The sequence below is a fragment of the Strix aluco genome, chromosome 20 (assembly GCF_031877795.1).
Source record: "Strix aluco isolate bStrAlu1 chromosome 20, bStrAlu1.hap1, whole genome shotgun sequence".
In the NCBI taxonomy this organism is placed as follows: Eukaryota; Metazoa; Chordata; class Aves; order Strigiformes; family Strigidae; genus Strix; species Strix aluco.
The window spans coordinates 12,393,124-12,420,786 of record NC_133950.1 but is presented as its reverse complement, the minus strand read 5'-3'; the positions used below and the strand labels follow the sequence as shown (position 1 = coordinate 12,420,786).

Sequence of the window (27,663 nt, the reverse complement as noted above, 5' to 3'; positions counted from 1 at the left end):
AGGCACAGCTCGGTGACTGCTGCGTTAGTGCAGGAGCTGAGCTCCAAGTCACTCCGGGTTAAAACAGGGGGAAACTTTGGGCCCTCTGGGCTAAGTGATGTATCTGAGCAGCTCCCCGGAGACATGCAGAGGTCTCCGAGCTGCAGACTAGAGTCGATCCCTGCGATGCTCCAAGTCAAACCCCTCCCAAGTTAAATCCCTCAGCTCAACAGCAGCGCAAGCAAGAGGAGGAAAACCAACGCACAAACACAAGGGAAGAGGAAGAATTATCTCAGGCTGTGAAGTTTAATGAAGTCTTAAAGTCAGAGATCAGGCATGCAACCGGACAGAAGGTGTCCTGGATCCTCAGAGCAGGACTCTGGATCATGTCACGGCAGCTGACAGAGGCAAGCTGCAGCCGTGCCGTACCCAGGCCACCGCCGTGCCGGTATCTGCGCCTGGATTTAGGAACGAACTTGGGGGTCAGTTATGCAGCCTGAGCCGTAGCCGCTGGGGGAGGACAGCCTTCTGGTCTCCAGATGGGCTACAAACTTCGCAGCAGAGATACATCAACATCCATTTTACCGAGTCAGCATCAAACGCCGCCGTTAGCGCTCCGCAGCGCACTCGGGCTGCAGGCTTCAGCTTGGCAAGCGGTAGCCCTGTTAACAAACTGGGTAGCCCAGCAGGTCCTACGGAGACAGTCTGGCTCACCCGAGGAGCCGCTCAACGTCCGGAGGCAGCGCTGGGGGAAGGAGAAGCAGGAGACGGAGCGGGGCCGGGCTGCGCCGGTTCCCAACGTCTGCTCCCTGTGAGCCGTCCAAGAGCGACCGGCGGGAGCATGAGAAAGGGCTCCTCGCTGGTATTTCCTGCTCGCTGTGCGATCCCGCGGCGTTGCCAGCAATGGTGGGGCCGGGACCTCGTCGTACGAGATAGCGGCGTGCTGCAACGCCAGGCCATGGAGTTTGTAGTCTCCAATGATCCCCTTCACCTCTGGAGTTAACCCCAGCTAACGGCACCGCATGCAAGACGCCTTTATCCCAAGACCCTCAGTGTTTACTCCCACCTCTTCAGAAGACCTCTGCTTCCCTAACTTAAAGGCAGTTTCCACTTTTTCCCTTTAAAATGTAAGGCTGCTGATACACAGACACCTTAGACTCTAATGAGCAACAGATCAAGCAGAGAGTTATGCTTCTGGATGCAAACAGCCACCCCCACAATAATAATCCCTGCATTAGTCAAGATCCCTGATGGTAATCTTAATTTTGTTGACTATCCGGTATTTAGTGGGAGACAGAGTACAAGAACCAAAGCCTCACACAGCTGGCAGTAATTCATAGGGGAAAAATGTTGCCAGTTGCTTATTTATTATAGCTGCAATACCTCAGAGTCCATGAGGCTCATTCACCGTGAACACAGCGTCAGGATCTATCTTAAATGTTTTTAACAGGGAGCATCAAGAAGAGATGCGCGCACCAGAAGGAATCTTCTGCTTCTGCAGGCTTTCACCCCTTTAAGCCAAGCCTCGCAGCCCTGAAGCAATCCCCCAGCCTTCCAGCAGTAGCCCATGGCCACCCCTTGCCTCTTGCCACCCTGCTTCGTCTGCCCTGGTCAGGCTCCTTCCCAGAGCACGTGGTCAAGGTCCATCCCGCCGGGTCTGCTCTTGGCACATTCACCTGGAGACCCCCCAGGTGTCGGGATCAAACCCTTCCAGAGCTCCATCAGCTGCCCCAGAGGTCACCTTGATTTTGCTCCTTTAAGCCAACTTCTAAGAGACCCTTTCCTTTTACCCGTCTGGCACAGGTTTTTGGGTACAAACATGGCCCTCGCCCCTCTTCTTCCCAGCATCACTGCAGGTCACAGCACTTCTCACCACCTCGCAGGATGCCTTTAACACTTATTCTCTCACCTGAGCTATAGTACTTCATTTAGAGGGTTTTACTGTACTTTCATGACATACAAATACCTTTGGGCTACAGGAGAGATACTTCCCCAGCAGGAATCTGCTACGCCTTTATGTAGCTGTAAATTAGGTCTCCAGAGCAAGATATTTTTTAGGGAAATGAGGCCCATTACCCTGGCTCTGTTACTTAAAATATGCAACAGTTTACACCAGAGGATAAAAAGCCAGCTATGTTGCAAGTGAGTATTTAGGCAAAAGGAATGAGCAATGCAGGATTTAGCCCAAAACTGTTCCCTAAATCAGAGATGATGGGGAGGCAGCGGGGCTGGTGTAAGGACTCCTGGCTGGCAAAGTGCATGGGCAGCAGCAGTGAGCTGGGATGGATGCAATGGGAAGGAGACCTTTTTTGACAAACCAGGTGGATATCACAGGTGAAACTCAAGAGCTGCTCAGAACCAAAGCTCAGCGAGGTCTAACTTCTCACTTTCAGATCTAGAACAACACTAGGACATCTCCAAACCTGCCAGGAGACACTGTGAATTTTTAGATTTATAACAAGAGAGTTTTATCTGGGGACAGGGGGGAGTTATTCCAGCCTTCCCTGTGTGGGGATTATACCCCAAACATCCACTGACTGCCAAAGCACTGGCTTTCTGCCCTTCTTTGAAGTTGTCCTCATGCAGCACCGGCATGAGACGATCAGCCAGTACCGCCTGAACGCAATTCTAGAGTTACGAAGATCCCATCTGTCACACTTTTAAATAATTGGCTGATCGTTATGAATTCATTTGGTATTCATTGTGATAATGTTAATCAAGATGAATTAATAGAGTCCTCATACTGTATGCACTCCCTGGGGAATTCCACCACCATTTAGAAATTAATTAATGGACCTATAATTTTAGTGATGCTGCCCATGCAATCACCGCTAACGGTAGGCATGAAGCAGGTACCCGAGCACAGGATGTCAGCGCAGGCTACAGTTAAAGCGTTACTGCTGGTGTTCCCTTCCCTACAGACACTGGCTGAGATGTTCTAGGGGTCTGAAAGGAAAGTGGGGCTCCAGCTGCTGGCGCGAGGCTCTGGAGGCAAAGCCAGGGTAACGGGATGCTCCACACCTATCTACACCTGCATCCCTCCCCTGAGAAGCAAGTGCTGCTGCTGAACACGCAGGGGACTTCTTGGCTTTTTTTTAGTCACCCGAGTCTCCCGTGGCTGGAGATCAGACCCTCCTCCTCCTGCCACACGTCTCCCGCGGGATCCAGGACATTCCTCAGCTCCGCCCATCACGCCAGGGCAACACCAGCCCCCCGCGCCCAAAGCACCGCGCCTGCCCTGTACCACTCATCTTTAGAGGCATTTTCTGAACGTCTCCATCTCTCCATTTAAGACTCGAGGTCTGGTGGGCCAGAAAGCTTTGTTTCCGAGCACTGAAGGGTTAAGCTGTGCAGGGCCAAGGAGGTCCCCTGGGTGCCTTCGCCTCCCAGCCCACTGCCATCCCCCCCACACCTGGAGCAGAGGCAGCTTTGACATTTGAAGGCTCCGCGTGTCGTGGATCCTTAGGTAACCCCGTAAATCGAGCGTGGCAGGGTCTGCTCAACGCTGGGTGCAGCTCCAGCACTGCCCTGCTTCATCAGTGCTCCAGACAAGACTAAGTGCTCTTCAAAGAGACCCAGGTTAGAGCGCTGCTCGCCGCCACCGGAGCGACTCGGCGGAGGGACAGGTTTATCGGCCGGTCAGGGAGGCGAGTGTGGAGCAGAAGATGTAAGGGGAGAAGGCAGCAGAGAACTGAGCAGCACCACGGGGTCATTTTCACGTCACGTCTGGTAAAAGCCTCTTTTGCCAGCAGTTTAAAACAGACACAGTCAGCATTTAAAAGAGGCACTGTCGGGGAGTTTTACATCCTAAATTTAAATTCCAGTAAGGGGAGAGATATCTTTTATGAGACTGAATTTCTTTCTTCTTTCCAATGAGAAAAAAATCAACTATTGCGACTGCTAGGGAATGCTACTGAGCAGCCGGTGCTCGGTGCTGGTGCCTGAGCAGCAGACTCTGACAAGAAGGACAATAATTCACCAGGTTTCCCTGCCCCTCCTGAGCAAGGTGTGCACTACAAACAGCACGCAGCTGGGACACGCGTGGGAGCCTCTCACCTCCCTGGCAGCACGGCGATTAGTAACCAGCAAATTAAACACGATCTTTATCTTGCCAGTGTCCCCTAATCAGCTCCAGTTTTCCAGGACGTGACAATCCTGTGTTGCATGGAGAAAGAAGGGCCAGGCCGGGTGGCAGCATTTGTCACCCGAAATGCACTCAGCCCCCTCAGCTTTTGCACCTCTGCTTGATGGGGCTCTGCGGGGAAAGGGAAGAGCTCCGTGTATTTGCCATCGCTGCTCCCAATACGAGGCAGCCGGTGCAAAATGGGGAGTGCAAGTTCCAGGACAGCAAAGGACCTCGTGAGCACTGTCTGCTTTCACTGCTCCCCCCCCTCCCCCACCCCGGTGCTGTGCCTCTGGGCGCTGGCTCATTTACTAACATGCAACCATCCATCACCCGGGTACCACTCTGGGACTTAGCGCTGTTTTGGAGCCCATTAGAGGCCACGGCTGTGGCACAGAAGCAAAACATAAACGAGACACACATATTTTTGGCACTCAGGTGCAGGCAGCCCTTGGCGAGGCTCGTGCTGGCTCTGGTGCCCATGGTGCTGCCACGCTGCTGATAGGCAGGAACCTGCTGGAGCCTCCCAACGAAAGAAAGGGACCTGCAGCACCCATGGGTGCTCCGGCCAGGCTCTGCCTTACCTTCTCGCTTCATCCCCATCGCAAGACACTTCTGATAGCGGCAGTACTGGCAGCGGTTGCGCTGGCGCTTGTCGATCAAGCAGTCCTTGTTGTCGCGGCACGTGTAGGTGAGGTCTTTCCGCACCGTGCGCTTGAAGAAGCCTTTGCAGCCCTCACAGCTGTAAACCCCGTAATGTTTACCTGCGGGGGGATGCGACTCGGGTTAAAGCGACTCACTGAGTGTCTCGGGTGCCCCCAGCACCCCCCTTTGCTCTCCCTCACCGCAAAGACCATCAGCTCTTCCCAGGGCCTCTCCCAGCCCTGGCGGGGGGAAGCAGCGGTTTCTCAGAGCTGTGAGCAGGAGCTAAAGAGCAGCGGCTTCATCTTGACTTGACTTCCCTAAAATCAGGATGCCCTCCATGGGCTACAACTGCCTTATACCCAGGAAAAGCCCTCGCCATTTCTTAGCCATACATCAGGGGCAAGGCAGCACAGCAGTGAAATGGGGGGGGGCCCCCCTGAACCCCCCACGACCCGTCAGACTCCCCACGCCAGACTCAGATCCCAGCCTGTTCTGCCCCACATGTCCACCCTCTTCTTCCAGCCCTGAAGCCCAACAGGCGCAGGAGGTTTTCCCCAAGGACAAACTAGGGGACCACAGCACTTCTGGAGCTGAAAGCTTTTAAAACCAGTATGAGAGTGAAGGGAATTAGCACATCTTTATCTCCCAGGAGTGGCGAGACTCCACATGAAGCACATCTTTTTATCTGGCACTAGGTGACAATACCACTGAGGATCAAAGGATGGAGAGAGAGGGACACTCACTCTAGCCTTGTCTTCAGAGGGGCTGTGCTGCTCAGGGCTGAGGATGTAACACCACTGCTGAGCAAAGACCTGGGGTCTCCTGGCTCGGCTCAGAGCCTGCCCCAGACCAGGCAGGCTAGGGGAGGCTGCTCAATAAGGGACTTTTCATCCCCTTCTCTGAGGGCATAGGCAGCTCCTCTCCCGATGGCGAGTCCCCCCCTGCACTCACTGTGCTGCAGGGAGCCACGCAAACCCTCACCACACTCTTCAGGGCATCCACACCGAGCACAGCCCCAGCACACTGCTGGGAGCCCCCGCCCCGGGGCAGGCACCAGCCTTACCTGAAGATCTGTCCCCGCAGATGGCACATATGTGCTTGGTGAAGGAGGCCATCGTTCCTGAGGGATGTGCTGGCACTTTGAGGACTCCATTGAGCCCCAGGGGTGGCTTAATGTCTTCTGAGCTGACTGAGTTCATGGGCGAGTTGAGCTGTTGAGACAAAAGGACAGTGCTCAGCGGGGAGCCAAGCAGCACGGATGCACTCAGACATGGGGCAGGAGGGCCAAGTCGGGGCTGAGCTTCCACTTAAAACACCCACCCACAAAGCTGAACCAGGAGGAGGATTTGGACACATGAGTCCAGAGACCAAAGGCACAGTCGCTCATCTGCTGCCCTGGTGTGAAAGCTGGTGTGGCTCTGAGCTGGCAGCAGGATGCCACTGGGTCTCACTGTCGGCACCAGAGCAGGAGCAGGGATGTGGCCAGTCCCTGTGCACTGCCAGGAGCCACGCAGGGCTGACACCCCATGAAGGATGCTCCTGCACGATTTAAGGGGAAAGCAAGTTCCTCCTGCACTGCCAGACCCCTGCCCATGGCACAGCCCCCACGGCAGCTTCACGCCACCTCGGGATGCAGGGAAGGGAAGATGATTTTCAGCGACGGTTTGCAGGAGAGCTGCTGGCTGGGAGTGAGCGCTTGCATGGATGATGAAGGCCAGGACACTCGCGCTTTAGTTCTGCAATTTATAGACATCCTTTTAGCATTATCTTTCCAAAGGAAAGCTTCACAGCAAATAAATAGATCCCAGATGCAATGGGGACTGGCTTTCCAGAGCTGGCTTGGGTGGGACACTTCTCTGCAACTTCCAGCCTTCCAGCAGCATGTCCACACACCCCTCCTTCCCTCCTCGGTGAGCTCGGTCCCCAACAGACAGTGAAGAAAGAAGAGAATTGGGTGGAAGCTGAGTGCTGGCATGGCCCTGCCGGCTCTGGTACTGAGTGAAGGATTCCTGAGTTGATTCCCACATTTCCCTGTGCAGCAAGGCAGGGCTGTTATTCCCCCATGTACATAGAGAAACTGAGGCATGGACAAGTAGGACCAACCCATCTTAATAAGAGAGACAAGCTCACAGCAATCCCGGCCCAGTGCAGGGCAGGTTCAGGGAGGTCTGGGGGTGGACAGGGGAGCCAGGCTCAGTCAGCTCGGGATGCGGCACCAGCCAGGACCGCTGTGGCTGTCCTCCTGGGGACCAGCCTGCCAGGGACTGTCACAGAGCCTCCGTCCCTGCCAACTTCTAAATCCAGGTTGGATACGCAGGATTTGTGCTTTGTTTTATTGTGTTTCTCTACCCTAATAGAGATACTCAGCAATTGCACTTGTCACAAATTAATTCAGGGAAGTCCCAGGGCTTGTGATCTGTCAATTAGAGCAGCGCAGCCGTTCCTCCGGCTTTAAAGCCTCCAGACTGGTGGGGAATATTTGGCAGGCTGATGACTAACAACCACAGAACAGAGCAAGGTAAACCCACCCTGGAGAAATGTGATGGATCTGCCTCCCTCTCCCACCCTGCCTGTGCCAGCTGATGAATCAAAGGCAGCCGGGACCTGATGCCACCGAGATACAGGCTCCTGGGCATTAGCTGCTGGTTGGTTACACTGCGATGGGGCTGAGAGGGGAGGGACGAGCGGGTTCCCAGGGAGAAGCATCTCTCTTTGGGATCTGTGGGTCCCCAGGCACACCAGCTCCAGCATTCCCCCAGTGCACTTCTTGAGAAACGGAGCCATTTTCCAGGTGCAGCTGGTGGCTACGGCTCGTGTCGCGCTGCGTCACCGGCCGCTGCCACATGGCAGCAAGGGCAGAGGCCATCGGCTGCCTGCTGAAGATAAGCCCTCTGCCACCACTTCTCCCAGCCCCAGCAGCCCCCCAGGAGCATCTGGGGGGGGATGATGGGCAGAGCAAGACGGGCCAAGCCTCTGCACCAGCTCAGGAGGGTGGGGGGTCCCATGCATCAGCAGGACGCCCCAGTCAGAGCTGAGTCAGCCACGGGCTGGGGTGGGGGAAGTCACTGGTTCCTCTCACAGCGCCAGCCCAAAACCTCAGCCCAGGCACCACGTGCACACTGGGGTTCCCACACCAGCCCGGCGCCTGCCCCGTGCCTTCCCCTCGCTGCTGGCGGCCGCCGAGTGAAACCGGCAGCACGTGCAGGCAGGGAGGAGGCAGAAGGGGAGGCAGCGGCCGGCGGCCTTGGCACAGCACTTCTGCTCTGGGGCAGGACAACTCTGGCTCAGCAAGTGAGAAGGGACGAGGGAGGAACCAGCGCTCTGCTTCCCCAGTGACGCCGGGACTCCTCGGCTCCTCTCCCTTCCTTGTTCAGTTCATTGCACCAGGGACGGAATCCTGTCCCTTCTGGCAAGCAGAGCTTTATTCCTCCTCCCATCCAAAAAAAACAAACCCCTTCTCCGGTCCCCCAGGCACCCTTACAAAGAGCATTGTGCAAAGGCAGAGAGCGGCTCTGGAAAAGCCTAATCCCGTGTCTGATCTCTCCCCGCTCGCCCCCGGGCGCCCCGAGCTGCTGCCAGCGATGCCTGGGGCGGCTGCGCCTGAGAATCCCGTGGAAAGTCCCTCCCTTTCAGCTCTTACTGAAAATCCTGCGCTTTTTTTTTTCCTGTCTTCCCAGAATTTTTAGGTAAGAGGGTTTAAATATGTGCTAAATCCCAGTAAGCAGCAGAGCTGCTGGGTCTAACCTCCCAGTCTGGCTAGGACCTTGCTCACCACTGCAAATCTCACCCCTGGCCCAGCTCGGTGCCAGCATCCCCTCCTGGAGGGGGTCTGGTGGCTCCCTGGGGGCTGGGATCCTGTGGCAGGACACCTTGCCTCATGTCTGGATTTTGGGCTTTATTTGGGAACCATGCAAGGTCCTAGAAAGTGCTGGAAGGAGGGTGCTGGGAGCACTTTGAGCATCCTCCAGCGCCGGCACCAAGGGCTGCTGGTTCCTCACCTCCACTGGACCAAACCAGAGAGGGAAAGCACTCCGGATTTTGGGAGCTCGCTGGCTCCTTCCCACCCCGGTGCCGGCAGGAGCTGGGGTGGAGGGGCCCCACCCTGTGGGACCCACCGCACCTCGCACGCCCCGTGCCCTTCTGCTCTGCTGGCTTTTCCAGAGGCGACGAGGCATGGCCTGATGGCAAGTGGCATCTGCCATCTGATTCAAACCACCTTCCATCAGTGCCATCCCCGCCCGGCGACGGGGGCCGCACGCCTCATTACCCCCAGCGCTTTGCCGACCGGTGCAGTGACGCGGGGGGCCACGCTCCCCTCCGAGCATCCTCCCGCACCCTCCTCCTCCTCCTGTGCTCCTCCACAGGCCCAGGTAGGTGCTTCCACCCACTGCAGGGACGGGGACAGGGACCTAATGCGCCCAGACAGGGAACAGATGGCGGGAGCCATTAGGCTGAAGACCTCCTGACTGTCACCTCTAAGAAAACCACTTAAGACAAGTCCCTGAGCAAAGGACGGGCGCCTGCACCACGCTGAGAGGGCTGGAGCCGCCGCACTGCTACCTCGCTCCCCGGCACCATCTGACCACGTTCTCAATTCCCCTTTCTGTCCTGTGGCTGCATTTCATTTCAGTTCCCTCAGCTCGCCAGTCCCTAAAGCCAACCGCGCCTTAGAATTGACGCTGGGGGTGCATCACCCCTTCCCTGTTTCCTCCCCAGCTTGCGGCTCACCCCTGCATTGCTTCACATCCCCCCTTCCCACTGCTTCCCCACCATTTTGGTGCTCTCGCTGCTAATTTTGCTCTGGCCGCCCATTCCCAGGCGCCGTTTCAGTTCCTCTTCCCTTGGCCACGGGACGGGAGGTGGCACGTCCACCCCACACATCTCCCGCGCTGGGGAGCGGGACCCAGCCACAGGTCCCCGCACATCTATGGGGGTCACGGGCTGGATCCTGCCTGGAGAAGCCCCTCAAAAGGCAAATAAAGCTGCCACCCCTCCAGCCAACATGGGGATGCTGGGGAAACTGCCTGGGGGTCCCCAGGGTTGGGACTCAGCACAGCACAGCCCTCCCCAGCCCTGGGTAGAAAGACCTGTTATCTCTGGAAATAAATCAGGCCAATATTTAAAAATAAAGGTGCCGGCAGGTGCTTGACTCCCAGAGAAGGCCTGGAATAAATAAACCCGCAGCGAGTGGCAGGTGGCGGCCAATTCCTTAATCTGCCCTTTTACTAAACATATACCGTGCGAGCAGCCAGCAACAGGTGGCAGGGGCTGGCCTGCGCGCCCCGATCTTGCTATTTTTAAAAAGAGCTTATCTCTCCGTAGTTGGAGGTTTTTTACATAATCTTCAGCCAGCGAATGCCAGTCCTTCCCCTGCAAGGAGAAAGGGGCAGCGGGCAGGGGACCCCTCGACGCGTGCCATGGGGACCACGGGCTGGCCCTGGAGGGGACGTGCAGCTTCCCAGGGAGGGGATGGGACTGCTCAGGCGAGGAACACGGGGTGCAGACAGTCCAAGGGTGGCTCAGGCTCCTGCCAGAGCTACACCAGCCCCCGGGTGACCCAGGGGTAGTCACTGCTCCCCTTTCATCCCCAGCCTGGGCATGAACAGGGGAGGATGGGAGGGGACAAGTGATGGGAGGTGATGGATGGCCGTAGCCTGGCTGTGCTGGTCCCTCATAACCCACCGAGGGCAGCCCCAAAGGCGGCTGCAGCCCCCCAACTCTGGCCAGAGGAGCACAATGCCTCTGGCTTAGTTTCCCCCTTGGGCTTCTGCTTTTTTTCTCCCTTCAGCACCTGCTTGCGATGGGGTTTATCTCCCTGTGTGTGCCCAGCCAGCCCAGCCTCCTGCGAGCCAGGGATTGCAGTGGGGAGCCCAGAGCCGATTCTGGATCATCAAACCCAGGGAGGTGGCTTCTCCCCGGCTAAACAGGCAGCAGCAACGTCCCTGCCACCTTCCCCTTACCTGCGGGCTGCTGGTGCCAAATCCCAGGCTGGGGGTGGAGGGGACGGACATTGAGTGCGGGCCCATGGGGGAGCTGATGACGGAGAACGGAGGTCCCATGCCGTTGATGGGCGAGCTCAGGGTGCTGATGGGCGAGTGGAGCTGGCCCGGGGAGCCCAGCGAAGAGCCGATGCCCGGCCCAATGGACGGGTGGAGGGACGGGGTGGCCATGGGCCCCCGACTCGTGGGAGAGTTCAGGGACGTCGAATTGACTTGGTTGGAGAAATCTGTTAAGAGAGGAAAGAGAGAAACGGGGCTGAGTCTCCTGTCTAGGACAGGCACATCGCCACAGCAAGCCCTATGCAGCAGCCCCCCGCTCCTCACCCCGCCGAGGGGCTGCTTTTCAACCTGCCCCCAAAATTCCCAATGCACCCTCCATCTTTCAAACCCCCCTTCTGCTGGAGTGCCTACGCAGGCGTTAAGGCAGCCGCTGAGAACATTCCCACCTCGCCAGCCCATCGTCACTGCCCTCCTCCATCTCGCCCACCGCTGCACCCCAGCTCTAAACTCTGCCGCAGAGGCAGCATCGCTGCTCCGGCTGATGCACGGGTAGCAACCCCATCACGGGAGTGGACAGATGCCCTTCCTTGCTACAGAATAATTCAAATTTATCACAGCATCGCAGGGCCAGGCCATGCGTGGGGAGCACTGAGGAGCAGCGCCCGCGGGGCCGCCCGCTGCGGCGGCAGGGAGGGCAGTTTGGCGGCGAAAACGTGTTTTTGTGCATTGCACGGGGTGGGGGGGGTTTCTGTGTCTGCCCAGGGCACGAGCGTGCGATGGGGAAGTCTGAGTGTGTCGGCAAGGAGGAACAGGCCAGCCTGCTGGGCGGGTAGCGCGGGGCAGCTTTCTGCAGGCAGCAGCGGACGGGCTGTGTCTGCCTGCGCCCCAGCAGCTCCGTTGTCCCGGGGGAGCGGGAGAAAGGCGGGGGGCGGGAAGGGGGGGGGTGTTAAAAATAGACACCGATTCTCCCGAGAGGAGACATGTAGCCATTCCTGGCACATTTCCTCCTCATCCTGTCACGCTGCTTGCAAAACAATCCCGAGCGAGGAAGGGGCTGGCTCGTGGCCCCCGGCGGGCTGCAAGGAGGAGCTGCTGGAAGGCAGCGTGGGCAGACAGGCAGCGTGGGCAGGGGCCCCACGGCATCGCCATCGCTCACCCCAACACTCGCTGGGACCCCCCAGTTCACATCAGCAAACGTGGCCCCAGAGCGGGGTAGGCTGCTTGGCCAATAGCTGTTCACAGGCAGGTCTGGGAGCCACTGCTTTCAGCTACAGGCCCCAAAGTTAACTAAATTCTGGGAAATAGTGCCTTCAGCCACCTGCATGGGGTCAGCTGTCTCCCCAGGATTTCAGAGTAATTAGTATAGGAACGTTACCCAGTGAGAAACACGCTTGATGAACCCACAGCAAGCCCAGCCCCAGCAATCTTCCCCGCAGATCACTGATCCCAGAGGGGAAACCTCAGCAGGAGGAAGCGAAGGCCCAGCCAAGCAGCGATGCTCCTCTTGCAGTCGTGCAGCCAGCACCCCACTGCTGCACCCAGAGTCCCACCATTCCACCCAAAGTCCCATCACTGCACCCAGAGTCCCACCATTGCACCCAGAGTCCCATCACTGCATCCCAAATCCCACCATGGCACCCAGCATCCTGCTGCTGCACCCTAAGTCCCACCATTGCACCCAGAGTCCCACCACGGCACCCAGAGTCCCATCGCTGCACCCCAAGTCCCACCACTGCACCCCACACGGTCACACCTCCTGCCCTGGCACCTTCCTTCCAGCCTTGATTCAGCCCCATCCCTGCCTCGCAAGGGTGCTGGTGGGGCACAGAGACCCCCGAGGGTTTCCCCCACGCAGAGCCATTGCCACAGGCAGCCATGCTGTCCTGACACCCCAAGCTCCCCGTGGCACATGTTCCCCCCACGCAGCCCAGCCGCCCCCAGCACCCCCCTGATGCACCTTCCCCGCTGCAGGCATAGCAGGATTACACACACCACAGGACAGGCTTACTCCCTGCACAGATAATTCCTTAAATTCCCACACAAGACCCTAAAGTGGGATCCCTGGGGCGGGGGGTAGAGGAGGGGAGGGGGCTTGGATACAAAAATGGGGATTTGGATGCAAAAATGGGGAGGAGGCTCTTGGGCTGGGATGTTGCCAACTCCCTCTGCACGGGTGAGGGGGACAGGCAGAGGGGACACGTGCCCAGACCCTGTGCTCCAGCCGGGAGCCACCGTTGGTGCCGACACCACCAGCCCTGGCAGGCGTCTCTGGGGCTGTGCATCCCCATCCCCAGGGGCCTGACCTCACATCGGCTCTCACAGGATGTTGACAGAAAACAACCGGTGGCCACCACGTCACCCGTGGCCCAGTGACGTGCGGGCGGCGCAACAGGAACCCCGGTAAATTCCTCGAGGCTTCAGGGTCTGCTCCTGGGGTTTAGTCTAGTCTGCTCCTGGGGTTTAGTCTGCTCCTGGGGTTTAGCACAGCAGGACCGTGCTGCCTGGCTCTCTGCTTTTTGGTCTTTACACGGGAGGAAAGGCAGGAGCTCGTCCTGCAGCAGTTGTGTGTCTGGGCATGGGGTCCCAGGCAGGACCCCCAGAAACACCCATCAGCAAGGTGATGCACGGAGACCTTCCAAGGATGCACTGGATCCCCGGGCCAGGGGAAACAGGCACTTGACCTGCTGGCCAAGGGAAGGCAGCGAAGCACAGTCCTTCCTTTTAAAAGATCCTGAATATTTAAGGCAGGAGAGGTCACAGGCAGGTTACTGGCGACCAGCCCGTGCCTACTCAAGCACATCAGAAAGCAAAGCACGTGCGGAACCGACACCTCTCCCAAAATACCCATTCCCTGGGTACCACAGGAGCTCCCCCTCCCCGGGCACCCCGTGCCCCTGAACCAGCTCCCCTCACCCATCCTGTTTACACACTTTGCTTTCCTTGCAGAGGCAATCCTCGGCACCCAGTGAGGAACTGGGTGTGTGTGGTAGGGCTGGGCTGGAGAAAATAATTCAGGCAACAACAACAAAAAGGAAAGAAGGCGAGAGGAGGAGTAACCTTGCACTGAACAGGCCTGTCAGGGAGAAGTGTGTGCAGGCATGGACACATTTGGGTGTGTTTTCACCCAAAACCCTTGGCCAAATGCTCTGAAATCTGAACCAAACCTGAACTCCTTCAGAGCATCATGACTCAAAAGCTGGGCTCAAAGCAACCCCTTGGACACCGGGATGTTTCCACTCCTCATCCAAACACTTCCTCCTCCACAGCCCAAAACCCCACTGTAGGAGCCGCAGCAATGGGAAACATTCACCTCCAACCAACCAGCAAATATGGAAAAGGGTTGGGTTTTTTTCCTTAGCAAAATCAAAAGTCCGCCTGAAGCAACTCAGCGCAGATGCTGCCAGCCCCCACTTGAGGGGTAACGCTCCAGAGGGAAGATGGGTTTGGGGAAAATAATGACTCGAGGTGGAGAGATGCAGATCCGGAGCTGGATGTGAGAATTCTCCCCTCCTCACTCATCACAAGCATCCTATAGGACTTTGAATGCTAAAGGATCGCTGGAAAAAAATTAATTTAAAAAGGAAAAAAGCCTAAATTGACAAATATCTTTAATAGAAACAAATATACCCCCCAACTGATGGATACTACTTGGACTGCAGCAAACGGGGGAGGTATTTTCCCAAACACATTTTCAGTTCAAGCAGTGTGAGACTATTCGTTTTTTCTTGCGTAGTTTTGCCATTTAAAGCTGGTGTGTGTGACTATCTTTTGACCAAAATAAACTCTGTGCCTGTTTCTAAATTAAAAAAAAAAAAGTTCTCAAAGCATTTCCCCTCTTGCCGCACCCATAAATTGCAGCTATTTTCTCTGTGTGTCCTTTGTTTAAACACAACGACCTCTATATATCTTATAAGATGCCCCATGGCAGTTGGGAGATCGGAAACGAGAGCTCTTTAGCAGCTGAAGAATTTGCAATGAAGCTCCTTTTCTTTCTCTAAACTATGAACCCGCGAGCCACAAAATTTGGCTGGGAATTTTTCCCAAAGAATAAGACATTTAGGGCAGGGCCACATGATCCATCTCAAGCGATGGAGTGCGGTGGCTGTACAGAGCCATGTGCGTGCTTTCAGCTCTCCTCCTCCGCGGCAGAGGAACACTGCTCAGCTGAAACCATCGCAGAGACTAGAGCCAGCGGGTTTTGATCTGGCCTCGAGATAAGGAGCCTGGGTCTTGTTTTTCTGGCAGGGCGCCCTTTCCCCTTCGCAGGTACCTGGCTTTGCAACATCTCCTTTGGATGCCATCATCTCTGCTTCACAGGCGGGGAAACCGAGGCACGGGACAGCAATGCCCCGACGAGGCAGCAGCCCTGCTAGCAGACAGACGGCACAAGTAGGGCACAGGCTTACGTGACCCTCACCAAGGTCATGCAGGAAATTGGAGCCAAAGCTGGGAATAGATCCTGGCTATTGCAAGACTCCAGCTAGCATCTCGACTGCTGAATCAACCTGCTCTGTAATTTTTTTTTTCCTCTCCTGGCTTCGTGATACACAGCACTTCTTTACTACTAATTTCCAATAAGGGAAGAAAACATCTTTATAAAGCATTTGTCACCACTCTCATCCAGCTGCTTTAGACACTCAGACCAGCGCAGACAAGCACCAAACGCAGCTTCACTGCTATTTTCCATCCCCTTGGCATTCTTGGGTCCAACAGTAGAAACCTCCAGTTTAGACCAGTAAACATCCATGCCCGGCTGCGGCCCGGACAGGCAGGTGAGACCCCCTGGGAGCTGCGGCTGCTGAAAGCATCCGACCGTGCCACCAGTCCTCGCAATACTTTCCTGTTGCATTTTATCAACCAGTGCATGGGACTCTTCAAGTGTTGCTGCTTGGCCGGGGTATGCCTGCAGCAGCCCGACAGCTAATAACAGCTTTTGCTGATAGGGCAATACCAAGGAGGGCTGTGATTTTAACGTTTCTAAACCACAAAATGTCCCAGAGCAGAAACAATTACAACAGCGCAGAGGTGTTTTTTTCCCAGCATAGCTCATTTGTACCAGAATAAACTGTACCAGCATAAGCTTTCACCAGTATAATCTTCATTTATGCTTAAGAGGCTTTGCCAGTAAAACTACAGTGACCTAGCTCTGCTGGAAAACCTTTTCTCGCATATCCAGGGAGTTTACTCAGCAGCTCGGTGGCTCGGCAGTCTGCTTCTGAGAGAGGGGAAGTTAAAAAAAAAACATATCTCAAGGCACAAACAGACTCCTGGACCCACGCTCTTCTGCCGCCGAGGAGGGCTGCAGACCCAGGACACAAGCCCACCGCCCGTCCGAGCAGGCTCGGAGGGGTCTGCAGGCCCCCGTGGCTCCAGGGAGCCGTCACACGGCAAGCACCCCACGCGCCGGGCCCTGACGCCAGCCGAGATTTGGAAAGCCACCCGCACCCCCCCGCTTCCGCTTTTTTTTTTTTCCCTCAGCACCTCTTCCTCCTTAATCAGAAAGCAGATCAATTCTTGGTATTAAACAGCAGGAAACTCTAAATTTGGGTTGCCACTCCCTTCCTTAAATCAGCCCTCCGCGTTAAGGCTTTGCAGCACTGTGGGGCCTCGTCTGGAGGGGATCGGGACCAGCAGCTGAGATCAGGCTTTGGGAAATGCCCTCCTCCTCTGCTCTCAAGTGTCACTTTGGTGTTGACCAGGTTCAAAACTGACACCCAAATGCACGTGAATCTGCACGTAAATGCAGTGCACCGAGCGCCGAGAGCACTGTTCCTTCTTTCAGTGTCTCTGCGGGTGATGAGTTTCCCTAAATAAACTTGGTACTGAGAATCACTGTCCATTTACTCTCATTCCTCAAAAGTAGTACAGAAATCTCCTCGTGTGCTTTCCATCCAAGGAACCTCAACCGATGGAGAGGCTTCCACCTCCCCACCTTTCGCCTCCCCCAGCACAGCAAACCAAGGCACCGGTGGTGAACAGCCTGCACCCACCTATGAAGCGGGATGCTGAGAGCAACGGGCAGGCAGCAAATCTGGGCAGGACACAGGGGTCTGACCGTAGTTTTCATGTCAAAATGGCCATGGGAATACAGTGACCACAAGAGGTCAGGTCCCCACTTTTGTCCCTGATCAAAAACTTGAGTGAACAGAGAGTATGTTTACAGCAGATGAATTTAAATAGCCCCTGGCCTACAATCTGGAGTAAGTTTGCTCTCAATTTACACCAGCACAGCTGAGAACTGAAGCGAGGACGCAGCAAGAACTGCCTCTTCCCCTTCCAATGCTGGCTGCTGCCATGGACCTGACAGTGCCCGACTTGGGCAACCTCAGGGAGATGACCTGCATGGTGCAGCATGGCTGTTATGCCAGAAAATCACCCATAGGTGAAGAAACAAGCCGTCATCTTGTGGCCCAAGCACATTAAACTGCATTTGTAACTCTTTGCCCAGCAAGGAGAGGCAACCGGTCTCCTTAAGCCACCTGGGCACCAGGCACATGGCAGAGGCATCCCTGGGAACGGACAGCCCGAGATGTCAGAAGATGCAGCTGTACGTTATTCATACATCCCTTCGGAGTATTGCTGCCACAGCTACAGGCAAAAGGGTGTAGGAGCCCTGTCCTGAGTAGCTGTGATTTCACCAAAAAGTAACTTTTGCTTTTTCTTTTTACATTGCTGGACTTGGAATACAAAGACAAACCCAAGAACATCCCTCTCAGACCCTCCCAAAGCACTTAAAAATCACCACGTGCAGTTTCTCCTCGGGAACCTGCTCCGAGGTTTGGGAGTTTCTTCAGCCACACTCGGCGCTTTCCCCGAGAAGTGCCGGGTGATGCCGGGGTGGTTCAAGCCGCTCAGGGAGAGTGAGAAACTCAGTTTCAGCTGCTCTCTGCTCCTGGTGGGTTCCTCCTCCCGCCGGGTTTCACTCTGACCAAACTAAAACCTCAAAGCCACACGGCTTCTCACCCCCAGCTCCCTCCTCCTGCCCGAGACCGTTCGGCACAGCCGCTGCCAAACCCAGCGAGGAGCAGAGGCACGTTTTGGGGCTTCGAGCCCAGCGTCAGGGTCCCCTTCCAGGGGGTTTCCTTGGCTGGAGGAAATTCAGCAGCACCCCTCTGCACACTGCCAGCCCGGCCCCTTGCAGGCGATCAACAGGCATTAGCTGCTGCCTCCTGCCAGCACTTCACCTTGCGGGGTTGATGGGCCATGGCAGGAGATCAGAGGGCCCATGAGCAGCTTTTCCACTGCACCCTGCACACCAACCTCTCCTTCCCCCAGCCCAACTCCCCACCACCACAGCTCAGGGAAACCTCTGCTCTTCTCCCAGACAAGGAGAAGAAGAAATGCAAAAGCATCCCACCCCCGGGCCATGGGACAGGGTGGATGGGGGCTCTCCAAAGTGGTGCCCACCCCAAACCTCGTGACAGCGCTCCGCAGAGCACCCCTACCCCATGGGGCAGACCCGGACACTTCTGTCCCTGCAGCCCCAACACCCATTCTCCCTCTCCTATTTTATTTTCTCCTCTGGATGCAACTTTGCAGGTAACATTAGACCTCCCCAGCGCTAAGAAGGACTCTGTGGTCTCAGCCATGGACTCGGGCTGGCAGGTGCTGCGTGGCATTTGGGGGTCTCTCCCCACAGGTGACCACGGGCTCAGCAATGTTCCCATTTTTTGGCAGCCTGGCTTAAAGCACCATGGGGTCCCCTTTGGGAGACACTCACCCTTAACCCATCCCATCGCCTGCTAGAGCCTGGATGCCCAGAGGTCTGGTGATGTCCCACCGCAGGACCCACACCAAAAAATAAGATGCTTCTGCCTGATGCTGCAGAGCTAGCATGGATAGGGGGGAGCAGCCCCACTGCGGACGTGTGTGTGCAGGAGAGGCACAGACCCCTCACCGGGGCTGATCAAACATGTTCAGCTCCAGCAATGGGGCTCAATTTGTCTTTTTTTGCCTTAAAAATCGCATCCCACCCTCCCAGGAGCCCTGTAAAAACGCAGCCCGTTCCTGGAGCCGCTGGCAGAGCCGGAAGCCTGCAGGGGCTATTCCCATCTCCGAGGGGGAAGGACTCAAAGAGGAATTTTCCAGAAGCTGCTCTCCCCGTTGAGCCACCGTGTCACCGGAGGAAATGCTTGCGAACGCCTCTTCCTCCGGCACACCAGCACTCCCAGCTTCCTGCCCCAGGCAGACCCCCATCACTAACCACACCCCATACCCATGGAGGACCCCCCCAACCACAGAGGACCCCCCCACCCCATGTTTTTTCGGTCTGCATCTCCACGGGGCAGGCTCTGAGCCCCCCTCGGCAGGAGCCGGGGCGGCGGGTGGAGAAGGCAGAAGCAGGAAGCGTGAGCAAGCGGGAGAGCGTGACATATGGAAAGTGTGAGGAGCCCCTTGGAGAGAAGGGAAAGGCAAAAGCAAAGGCAAGCCCAGGGGGAGGGGAGCGGGCAGCCCAGCTCGGCTGTCCCCCAGCCTGGCAGGAGTGGGTGGAGGGGGAGGGTGCACCCAGGCAAACAAGGATTCTGCTGATAAAGCAAATGTGACTCAATCACACGCTTGTGCAAAGATGTCACAACAGTCCTGAGAAATTACAGGCTCCTATTTCATCCCTCAAGGGCCAGCGCTGTCCTTGCTCTTACAATGCGCTCTGTTCTGCTGTCAGTGGCTCAGCGAGTGCCCCTAATTTACTGGCTGGGAACCCGCTGCAGGAACAGGCAATAATAGGTGCAGTGTAGTGCCGCTGCCAGGGCTCCTGGGCTGGCAGTGGGGCCGGGGAGACGTCTGCTGAAGGACTCAACGCCGCGGCTCTTTTGAGCTCGTGCCATTGCCGTCAGAAGCAGCCCGAAGCGGGGGCTCGCTGTCCCCCCCCCGAGCCTCGCGCTTTCAGGGCGCAGGCGCTGCCTGGCACGTGCCTGTAGGATGCCCCCAGCTCTCTTATGAGCCCCCCAGGTGAACCCTGCTTGGGGTTGCACCTCTCCATCCTCTGGGGTGTCCCCATGCACCCCCAAAAGGATGGTTTGGGGGAGCCAGACCTCACTGCCAAAGCACAAGGGCTGAGCCCCCATCACTGTAATTGTCCCCTGCCACTAACCTTCCCCAAACGCACACCAGGAGCAAACCAGGCCACGGCGAGAGGGGACTCGTCCCTGCTGGCACCCTTCCAGCCTCCAAAGAGCATCGGTGAAGCCAAAGCAGCAGCAAAAGATGCCAACAGAGGGGAAGATGCTCCCTCTGCTCTGCAGAGACGGAGGGCTGCACCCGGGGTTCCCTTTAGCCCTCCCCAATGGGCACCAACAGCGCAGGGACATGGTGCTGGTGGCACCCGGGTGCTTCCCTGTGTCTGTCCATCCCATCCTGGGAACCGGGGAGCTCTGCTGGGAGCTCCTCATCCTCCCTGCCACCACTGACCTTCGCAGCCTCCCTGACTCCATCCCAATCTCCAAAAAGAGCACGGTGAGAGCAAAAGCGCAGTGGTCCCGCAGGTTGCTGAAGCTCATTATGGCCTTTTAATTACATTCAATTGCAGTTTTATGGGCTTACGGGCAAATTGGAAGTGATCTAATTGCCCTTGAGGGGGTGCTACGCTCTGAGCTATGAAAAACCAAGCAGGATCCGGCAAGACACAAGGAGAGCTCAAAAGCATTAGGCTTGCTCTAGCAGAAAGAGGAGAAGTTTCGTCTCACGTCGAAGCTCCCCCAGGACCTCGCGGTAATGAGCCGCACACGGGGGGCATGTGCCAGGCCCACCAGTGAACTTGGACCACGCGCTGCCCCTCAGCACCTGGGTCCTGTCCCACGCTGGGCTCCAGGCAGGAGGATGGACGTGGAGAGGAGATGGGTCTCAGACTTGGAGCTAAGCAGGCTCCTCTCCTGGGGAAGCCTAAAATACTCCTCTCCAAAGCAGGCAGGGAAAGAAGCAGCCGAAAGAGCTGGCCCGTGGGGCTCACACACAGCCCAGGGGATTCAGAAATAAATGTTCCCTCTGCTTCCCGCAGACTTAACCCTTCAGACGCGCCGCTGCCCTGCCCTGCCTGCAGCTGGGGACGAGACCCAGCAGCTCTCCGTATTCTCCCTCCAGGAGATCTGGGATGAGACAAATCCTAAAGACCAGGAGCAGCCCGGCGGCTCTCCCTGCCTCCAGCTTTGAGATCTGTGGGCTAAAATACGTGCTTCCTCCCTCACCGATGGGTCCTAGAGACACAGAGCCCCGGGACACCAGTAGAAGTGCTCCATCCACCCTGGTTTTGCTAATTACGGGGATTGACCGGTGGCACTGGCAGGAGTGACAGCACCTCTACACTTCCCAGTTGCTCTTCTGCTCCCATCAGCGTTGAGAGCAACCACCACCCCACGTCGCTTTAAAAGGTCCTACACTACATGTGCAGGATCCATCCAATGGGACAAGCTCCATCCTTGGGGTCTGAGACAGCAGCAGGAGGTGAGAGGGGGAGGATACGGCCATGTATTGCAAGATCCTCTTCTGCGTCTGGCTTCCAACGGCCTACAAACCACCGGCCAGACGGATTATATTACGGTGCTGTGCGCGCGCATTAATCCAGATTTGAGATAATTACAGTCATTCACTTGGCATAATGGGCTTTAATTGATCCAACGTGGCTGGCGTTGGTGCTTGCCGCCAGCGTGCAGCTGGCATCCCAACAGCCCGAAGCTGCGCTGCCACCAGCCGCACCATGACCAGCAAAAGGCAACACCGCTAACTGGTTTTCCAGAAAACCAGTTATGGGAGTTTTCCTTATGGGATGCTGGACCACAGCGGGTGACTGCAAGGCCACATGGGTCTTCCCATCTCCCAGGTGAGACCCAGCAGGCCTGGCATGAGGTGTCATCTGGTCAGGAGACATCTCATGAGCATCCAAGTGGGATGAGCCATCCCCCCCAAGGGCTTCGCTGCTGGCAGCTGTGCAAGGGCAGCCCATGGGAACACCATTTTCCAAGTCTCCTTGGGGAAATGCCCACTTCCCAGCCCGCGCTTGGTGGTAGGTTGGTCAACAGAACCCTGGAGGTCCCTTCCCACCAGCATTTTTGTGCTTTAATGCTCGCAGAGCACACAGAGCTGGAAACGCAGATGGGCAAAGGATCCTGGCGCCCCAAAACAGCCATCCCTTTCCAGCTCAGCTCCTCCACATCTCCACCAATGACTGGAGCACGCACTGGAGTGAGCCAGTTGCCTCAGGGACAAACCACCCACTTTGTGCACCGCAGCTGGAGGTCCAGGAGGAGTCTGAGAACTGGGTGCCTACCCAGGAAGGTGCCTGACATGACAGGGAAAGGAGCTGCCAGAGCCAGGTCACCTTCAATAAAAGCAAGTTCCCTCTGGAAACTAGACAGCATCCACCATTTTTCAAGAGAAAGAAGCTGCCTCCAGTCTTACATGACTCCCCTGGGTTCAGTAACACACGCTGGGCAGAAGGGAAGGTTTAAGCCCCCTCGACAGGAGCCGTGTGGCCGGGAGGATGGGCTCGCAGGGTCGGTGGGTTGCTCCCCCTTCCCGGGGCAGAGAAGAGGCTTGGGAAAGCCTTTCCCCCTTCCCCGGGCAGGCTGCAGCAAAGGATGGTCTGGCTGCAAGCTGCCTTTGGGTTTGAGTTCCTGGTTCAAGTCCAAAGCTAATTAGGCTGTGCCAAGTCCAATCAGATAGCCTCGCTAATTGAGCTCGGCACAGATGGGTCAATGTCCAGCGGGTCTCCGCATTCCAGGCGTTTTGTCAGCCCACAGATAACTGCCAGGGCCTGGGAAGGGGAAAGACCCTTACAAAAATGTTCACTTCACATGCAGCCAGAGCCTTTCCCTGCCAAAGCTGCATATGGCGCCAGGTTAACCCCTTGGATGCCGCCAGCGTCATCCTCATGCCTGAGGAACCCCAATGGATGAAGATGCCCCAACAGCAATGCTGGGACAGAGGTGGAGGATGAAATAGGGCAACTGCCCACCAAGCTCTGGTGTGCACCTCTCACAGTGTCACCCCAAGAACAGGCGCTTGGTGAGCCACGCCACAAGCCATACAGCAAAACAGCTAAATTCCCAGTAGCCCACGCGGCTACTGAAAATCAGTGAGACTAACGCGGTGTGCTGTGTGCTCCACGTCCCCGCACAGCTACCAACACCTCCTCCAAAGCTGGCTTAGACGTGCCTGCACCAGACTGCAGCCTCCAGTCTACCAAAGCAGGGTTTGTCCAAGCTACCACCACGGCTCCGTGAGCCGGCCCAGGGTCAGCAGCGGCTCCAGACACGCCTGGGCATTGTGACCTGGCTGTAGTCAGATGAGGAGCACAGGGGAAAACTACAGGGCAGCCAAGGGCTGGTCTCAGGGAGAGCAGCGAGGAAGACGTAGCGAGTGCCAGGGTGAGAAAGGAGCTGGACGGGAGCGCTTTGGCCCCACGAGCAGGTCGGAGCCGTGAAAAAGCCCCGCGTAGACCCATGGCCAGAGGCACAGTTGAACCCAGCAGCTGAGGCTGCTCCCAAGGCTGCAGGGACATTTACTCCCAGCTGCTGAGTATCCGTCATGCCTTGCCAGGGCAGACTACAAGTGACTGCACCCGAAGGCAGACAGCTGGGCAGAAGAGTGAAGAGGAGAGAGGCCCTGAGGAAGGCTCCAGTGAGCCCTTCCTCAGGCAGATATCAGCCCCACTGCCAGAGCTCTGCCAGCTCCCGCCTTCTACGGCAGATTACAGCAAGGAAAATGACAACGTCCAGCTTCCTAAAACCCATGTACTTCCTTTTCTCCTCTAACCCTGCCTTTGCTTTCAGGCCTGAGCATCATCCACCTGGGCAGGAAAGCAGCCTCGATCCCTGCGACAGCAGCGGGAACGCCGAGTGCAATCCCCCCGTCCGCCCCCTCCACCTCCGGCTGCCGGGAAAGGCTGTTCCTCTTCATCTGACAAATAGATGAGACATTTCATTAATAAACCTCAGCTTCTCCTAACACTTCTGATTACGATCTCTCTGTTTGGATCCGTGCTCATATTACACGTTCGTCTCAATTATATATTCCCTTCTCTTTAAATCCCCACTTATCTCCTTTACCACGTAAATCACAGAGTGGGCTCTGTCTTTTTTTTTTTTCCTGCCTGCCTGGCTAACTTTCCCTGCTCCAACAGCAGTTAGAAAATAAACAGCAATTTAAACTGCAGCATATCCGTGTAACCTCCGAGCTCATCTCCTGGCAAACCCATCCAAGGGGGCCAACATGGGTCCTGCCAAGCCCCGCCGTGTTTGCAAAACACTTTTATTTACTTCTTGCCCAGCCTGGGCCAAATCCTTACTCAGGCTTCACTGGGGACATCTGCCCCGTGAGGTCTTTGGTCCAGACCGAGCAGAGCATCAGCACTGGGTTGTGAAACACCATCCAGAGCAGCAGTGTAGGGAGAGCCCAGGCTGGCTCCCCTCCTCACTGCCCCACATCCCTCTGGCAATTAAGGCAATGGCTTGCATGGAAACCTAATTATATTAGGGAAGTATTTAGTAATTTTTAACTGTTCTGCTGGTGGCTCAGCTCCCTCCCCCTCCTGCATACCAGCAGTACTGGGCAGAAGTTGCAGCGCTGGATTCCCCTCCTCTTCCATCGCTGCTTTTAAGAGCGAGAGCAAGGACGAGGACGAAGATGGTGTGATGGGCAGGCAGCGGGCTGGGACTCAGGGGGTGGCCCAGGTGGCCCTGGGTGAGCTGGGGAGCTTGCTGCAGCAGTTTACCTGCAAGGTTTGCACAGGATGGCTGTGCCTCACGAGTGTGAATGCCCTGGCATGTGGTGGCCTTTCGATGTCACCGTGAGAAAGATGCTCCATGGTCCTTCGCTACAGTGCTTGGCAACCAGGCGGGTGGTCACCCCTGGTGTGATGTCTGTCTTGACTGCAAGTCCCACACCCCAGTCATTATAAGGTTTCGGCTTGTGCTGGACTCCCTCCATGTCTCCATCCTTCCCCAGTAACTGCTCTGCAAAAAGCTCAGGTGGGTGAGAGCCCAGCAGAGGCACCACGACGCAGAGACCAGGAGCTCCCACCCTGAGCCCAAGGCACCTCGGAAAAAATAACACACCCAGGAGCATCTGGGTCCTGTTTGCACAAGGACTGCAGGCACCAGAGCAGGGGCCAACCACGGAGAGCACTGCACCATGGGGAGCTTTACACCGTGGAGAGCTTTGATGGAGAGGGCTGCAGGAGCCTCTCGCGTCTGCCCCCCTCCGCGGGCACACCCAGCCCCAGCTATCCCAGGGGTTAGCGGGCACACGAGGCTCCCCCAGCCCAGCCCTGACCCCCCGATTCCCACGCCTGGGGCTGGCCCGGCTGCCGGCTGCGCCTTTAAGAGGCGAGGAGGGGAGCGCGATGGCCGGCATTTTCCGAAGGACCATTAATTTGCCAGCGTCACATGCTTCGCAGCTGCAGCCTGGCAGTGATTTATACGCCTCTGAAGTTCATCAGAGGGAAAAGTACTTTCCAGGCGCGGCGTATCCCCCTTCCCCTCTCTCTTCCTCACCGGTTCGAGCTGCCCACGTCCAGAGCCCAGCCAAAAACCCGAGGCCCCATCCATCACCCCTGCGTGTCACCCCCTGCCCTCACCACCCAGCCCAGGCACTCCCCTTCTCCCCGGCATCTCTGAGCAAAAGAAAACTTCCTCTGGCTTCCTTGCCTCCACAACCCACTGATGAGAAAGCCATTAATTAATAAGGGGCAGCACTGATCCTGCTCCTCAGCCGGCCGGGGGACCGGCGAGCCCCTTCCTCCCCATCCCTGGGCCCTGTAGCCAAAATAAACGGCAGGCAGAAGGCGGGCGTCCCCTCCTCCTGCCGCCACCCCCCTGCACGCCGTCCTCCAGGGAGGTTCAAAAGTTCAAGATTTTCACATTTCCCTAACGTTATTTCAGGAAATTGCTGGAGAAAGGAAAGACGGCACTGCCGAAAAAGCAATCCGTGTGTGGATATAATAATACACATAATCCAGAGGCAGGACTCAAGTGTGTGCCAGGCTGGTTCAGCAGGAGCTCCATCCCCACCCCGTATGGCACCCGCCTTTTAGTTTTTGGCTCCGGAGCTTTCTTGCACACCGCTGACTTTCGCAGAGTTATTCCTAAAGCAACACCAAGAGCAAAGCCCGGGCCCACCCACCACCTCTCCAAAGCCCCAGCAGACACCGGGAGATGCTGCCACAGGGACCACAGGTCAGCCCTGGGCACCGCAACGCTCAGAGCACCAGCACTCACCGAATCCTCGCGGCTGGTTTGGTGGCGATGCTGCCAACGGGGTTCAAAGCGTCACCGAGAGCATCACCTGGGACAAAGCCTGGGCACAGATGTGCCAGCCTGGCAATGCCGTGCCCAGGTCCCAGGGCCCAGGTCCCCAAGGACTTACAGCTTGGCCCCAGATGTGTGCAGAGCTCCCTGCAAACACTGGCACCAGCTCTGAAGTGATTTTAGGTTCCTTTCTTCCTTCCTCTCAAAAGCCTTCAAACTTTGCATTTGCACAAACCTCAGAAGTTGCTCAAAAGCGACTGAGTCGCACCTGGGTTTTCATCAAAACCACTTAAACTACAGCCTTTGCTGAAGGTTCATGGGAACGGTTCATAAAACTACTGAAACTCTTGGCAAACCTGAATTTGGGGTTATAATGAAATATGAAACTCAACTACTTTCATGTGGTTTGGGGTTTTTGTTGCAAAACATTTGGTGTAGCAGCTTTGGGCGAGAGCACAACAATCTACTACATGACAGTGTGTCTATAGGAGTGAGGAATTCAGATACACCCCATCGGCACTCGGCTGGCAAATTATTAACTCTTATTTGAAGCCATCTCATTAGCGTGGGGACTGGATCTGTGCCACCGCATGCTCAGGGACATGGGGCAGAGCTCTGGGTGCTGGCAAGGACCCAAGGCAGGAAGATCACCTTGCACCGGCGTGGCTCCAGGCAGTGGTAGAGTCACGGTCACGGCAAGAGCCCGGCTCTGCCGGAATCTACCGCACAGACGTGCCGTAGCACGCCGAGACGTGCCCCAGGCACAGCTACCTGTGGGAGCAGGGGCATCGCCCCCATCACACTCCTGAGGTCCATCTCACTCAAACAGGGCACTGCACGCCTTTCTGCTGCGAAGGGCAACCTCAGCCAACGGCAAAGAGGGGCTGGGAAACCTTCACACTCAAGTATTTCTTCATTCCTTCCAAAAACACAGGGTGGAGGGTTGGGGTTGGTTTGCTGTGGGGTTTTTTAAGTTTGCTGAGCTCTTGGGGAGTTTGGAGTTGGAGCTTCTGTGCTGGGTCCATTCTGGATTGTGCTCCGGATTCACCATCCTGCAGCACTGTAAAGCGCTGGCCTGGAGCGTGGTGAGACCCTACCTACACCGTAAAGTCAACTGAAGGGGGAGGAGAAAGAACGAGCTTGCCCACACTGGCCCATCTATTTCCAGTTCAAAAGTGGTGATGAAGACAACCCCTTGAAAATAAGCAGCATAAACATTCCAGATTATCGATTTCCTCAAAGGAACATGATTCTCCCTGACAAGCTCTTCCCAGGTATCCATCACCCTCAGCCTCCATTAACCCCTGGCACTTGCTCTCCAAAAGCTCCCTCTCCTCCGGGTCTAGAGGGTTACTTGCCATGACAGAAAGTGGCTGATGCATCTAAAGAGGTTTCTGAAGATGAGGATGGCACCTGAAGCCTGCATAGGTGCAAAGACGGCACACTGGCCAAGACTAATGGTGGTGAAAAAACTGGCTGCATCTCTCGTCCCACTGAGATGCAGCGTGAATGGGTCCTCCTGCTCTCCCACGACCCGCTGGCATCATCCAGACCACCACAGGTGAAGAAGAACCGCGATGGGTCGGTATCTGCATTTTCACACACCCCCTTCAGGCTCTGCACGGTGTCCATGGCTGGGAGGGAGCCGGGACAGTGCAGGGCCAGGGCCAGGCTGGTG

The 27,663-nt window shown here is 56.5% G+C and overlaps 1 protein-coding gene across 2 annotated transcripts in view; it reads right to left on the bottom strand.

Annotated features, from left to right (window-relative positions):
• The window catches only part of RXRA (retinoid X receptor alpha), a 112,465-nt gene that overhangs the window by 26,049 nt on the left and 58,753 nt on the right, over positions 1-27,663 (bottom strand). For both annotated transcript variants that reach the window (XM_074845927.1, XM_074845928.1), the window contains exons 2-4: positions 10,708-10,973; positions 5,811-5,958; positions 4,687-4,866 (exon numbers count right to left, since the gene is read on the bottom strand). In XM_074845927.1, coding sequence (XP_074702028.1) covers positions 4,687-4,866; positions 5,811-5,958; positions 10,708-10,973 — 594 coding nt within the window. The remainder of the gene's footprint in view (positions 1-4,686; positions 4,867-5,810; positions 5,959-10,707; positions 10,974-27,663) is intronic.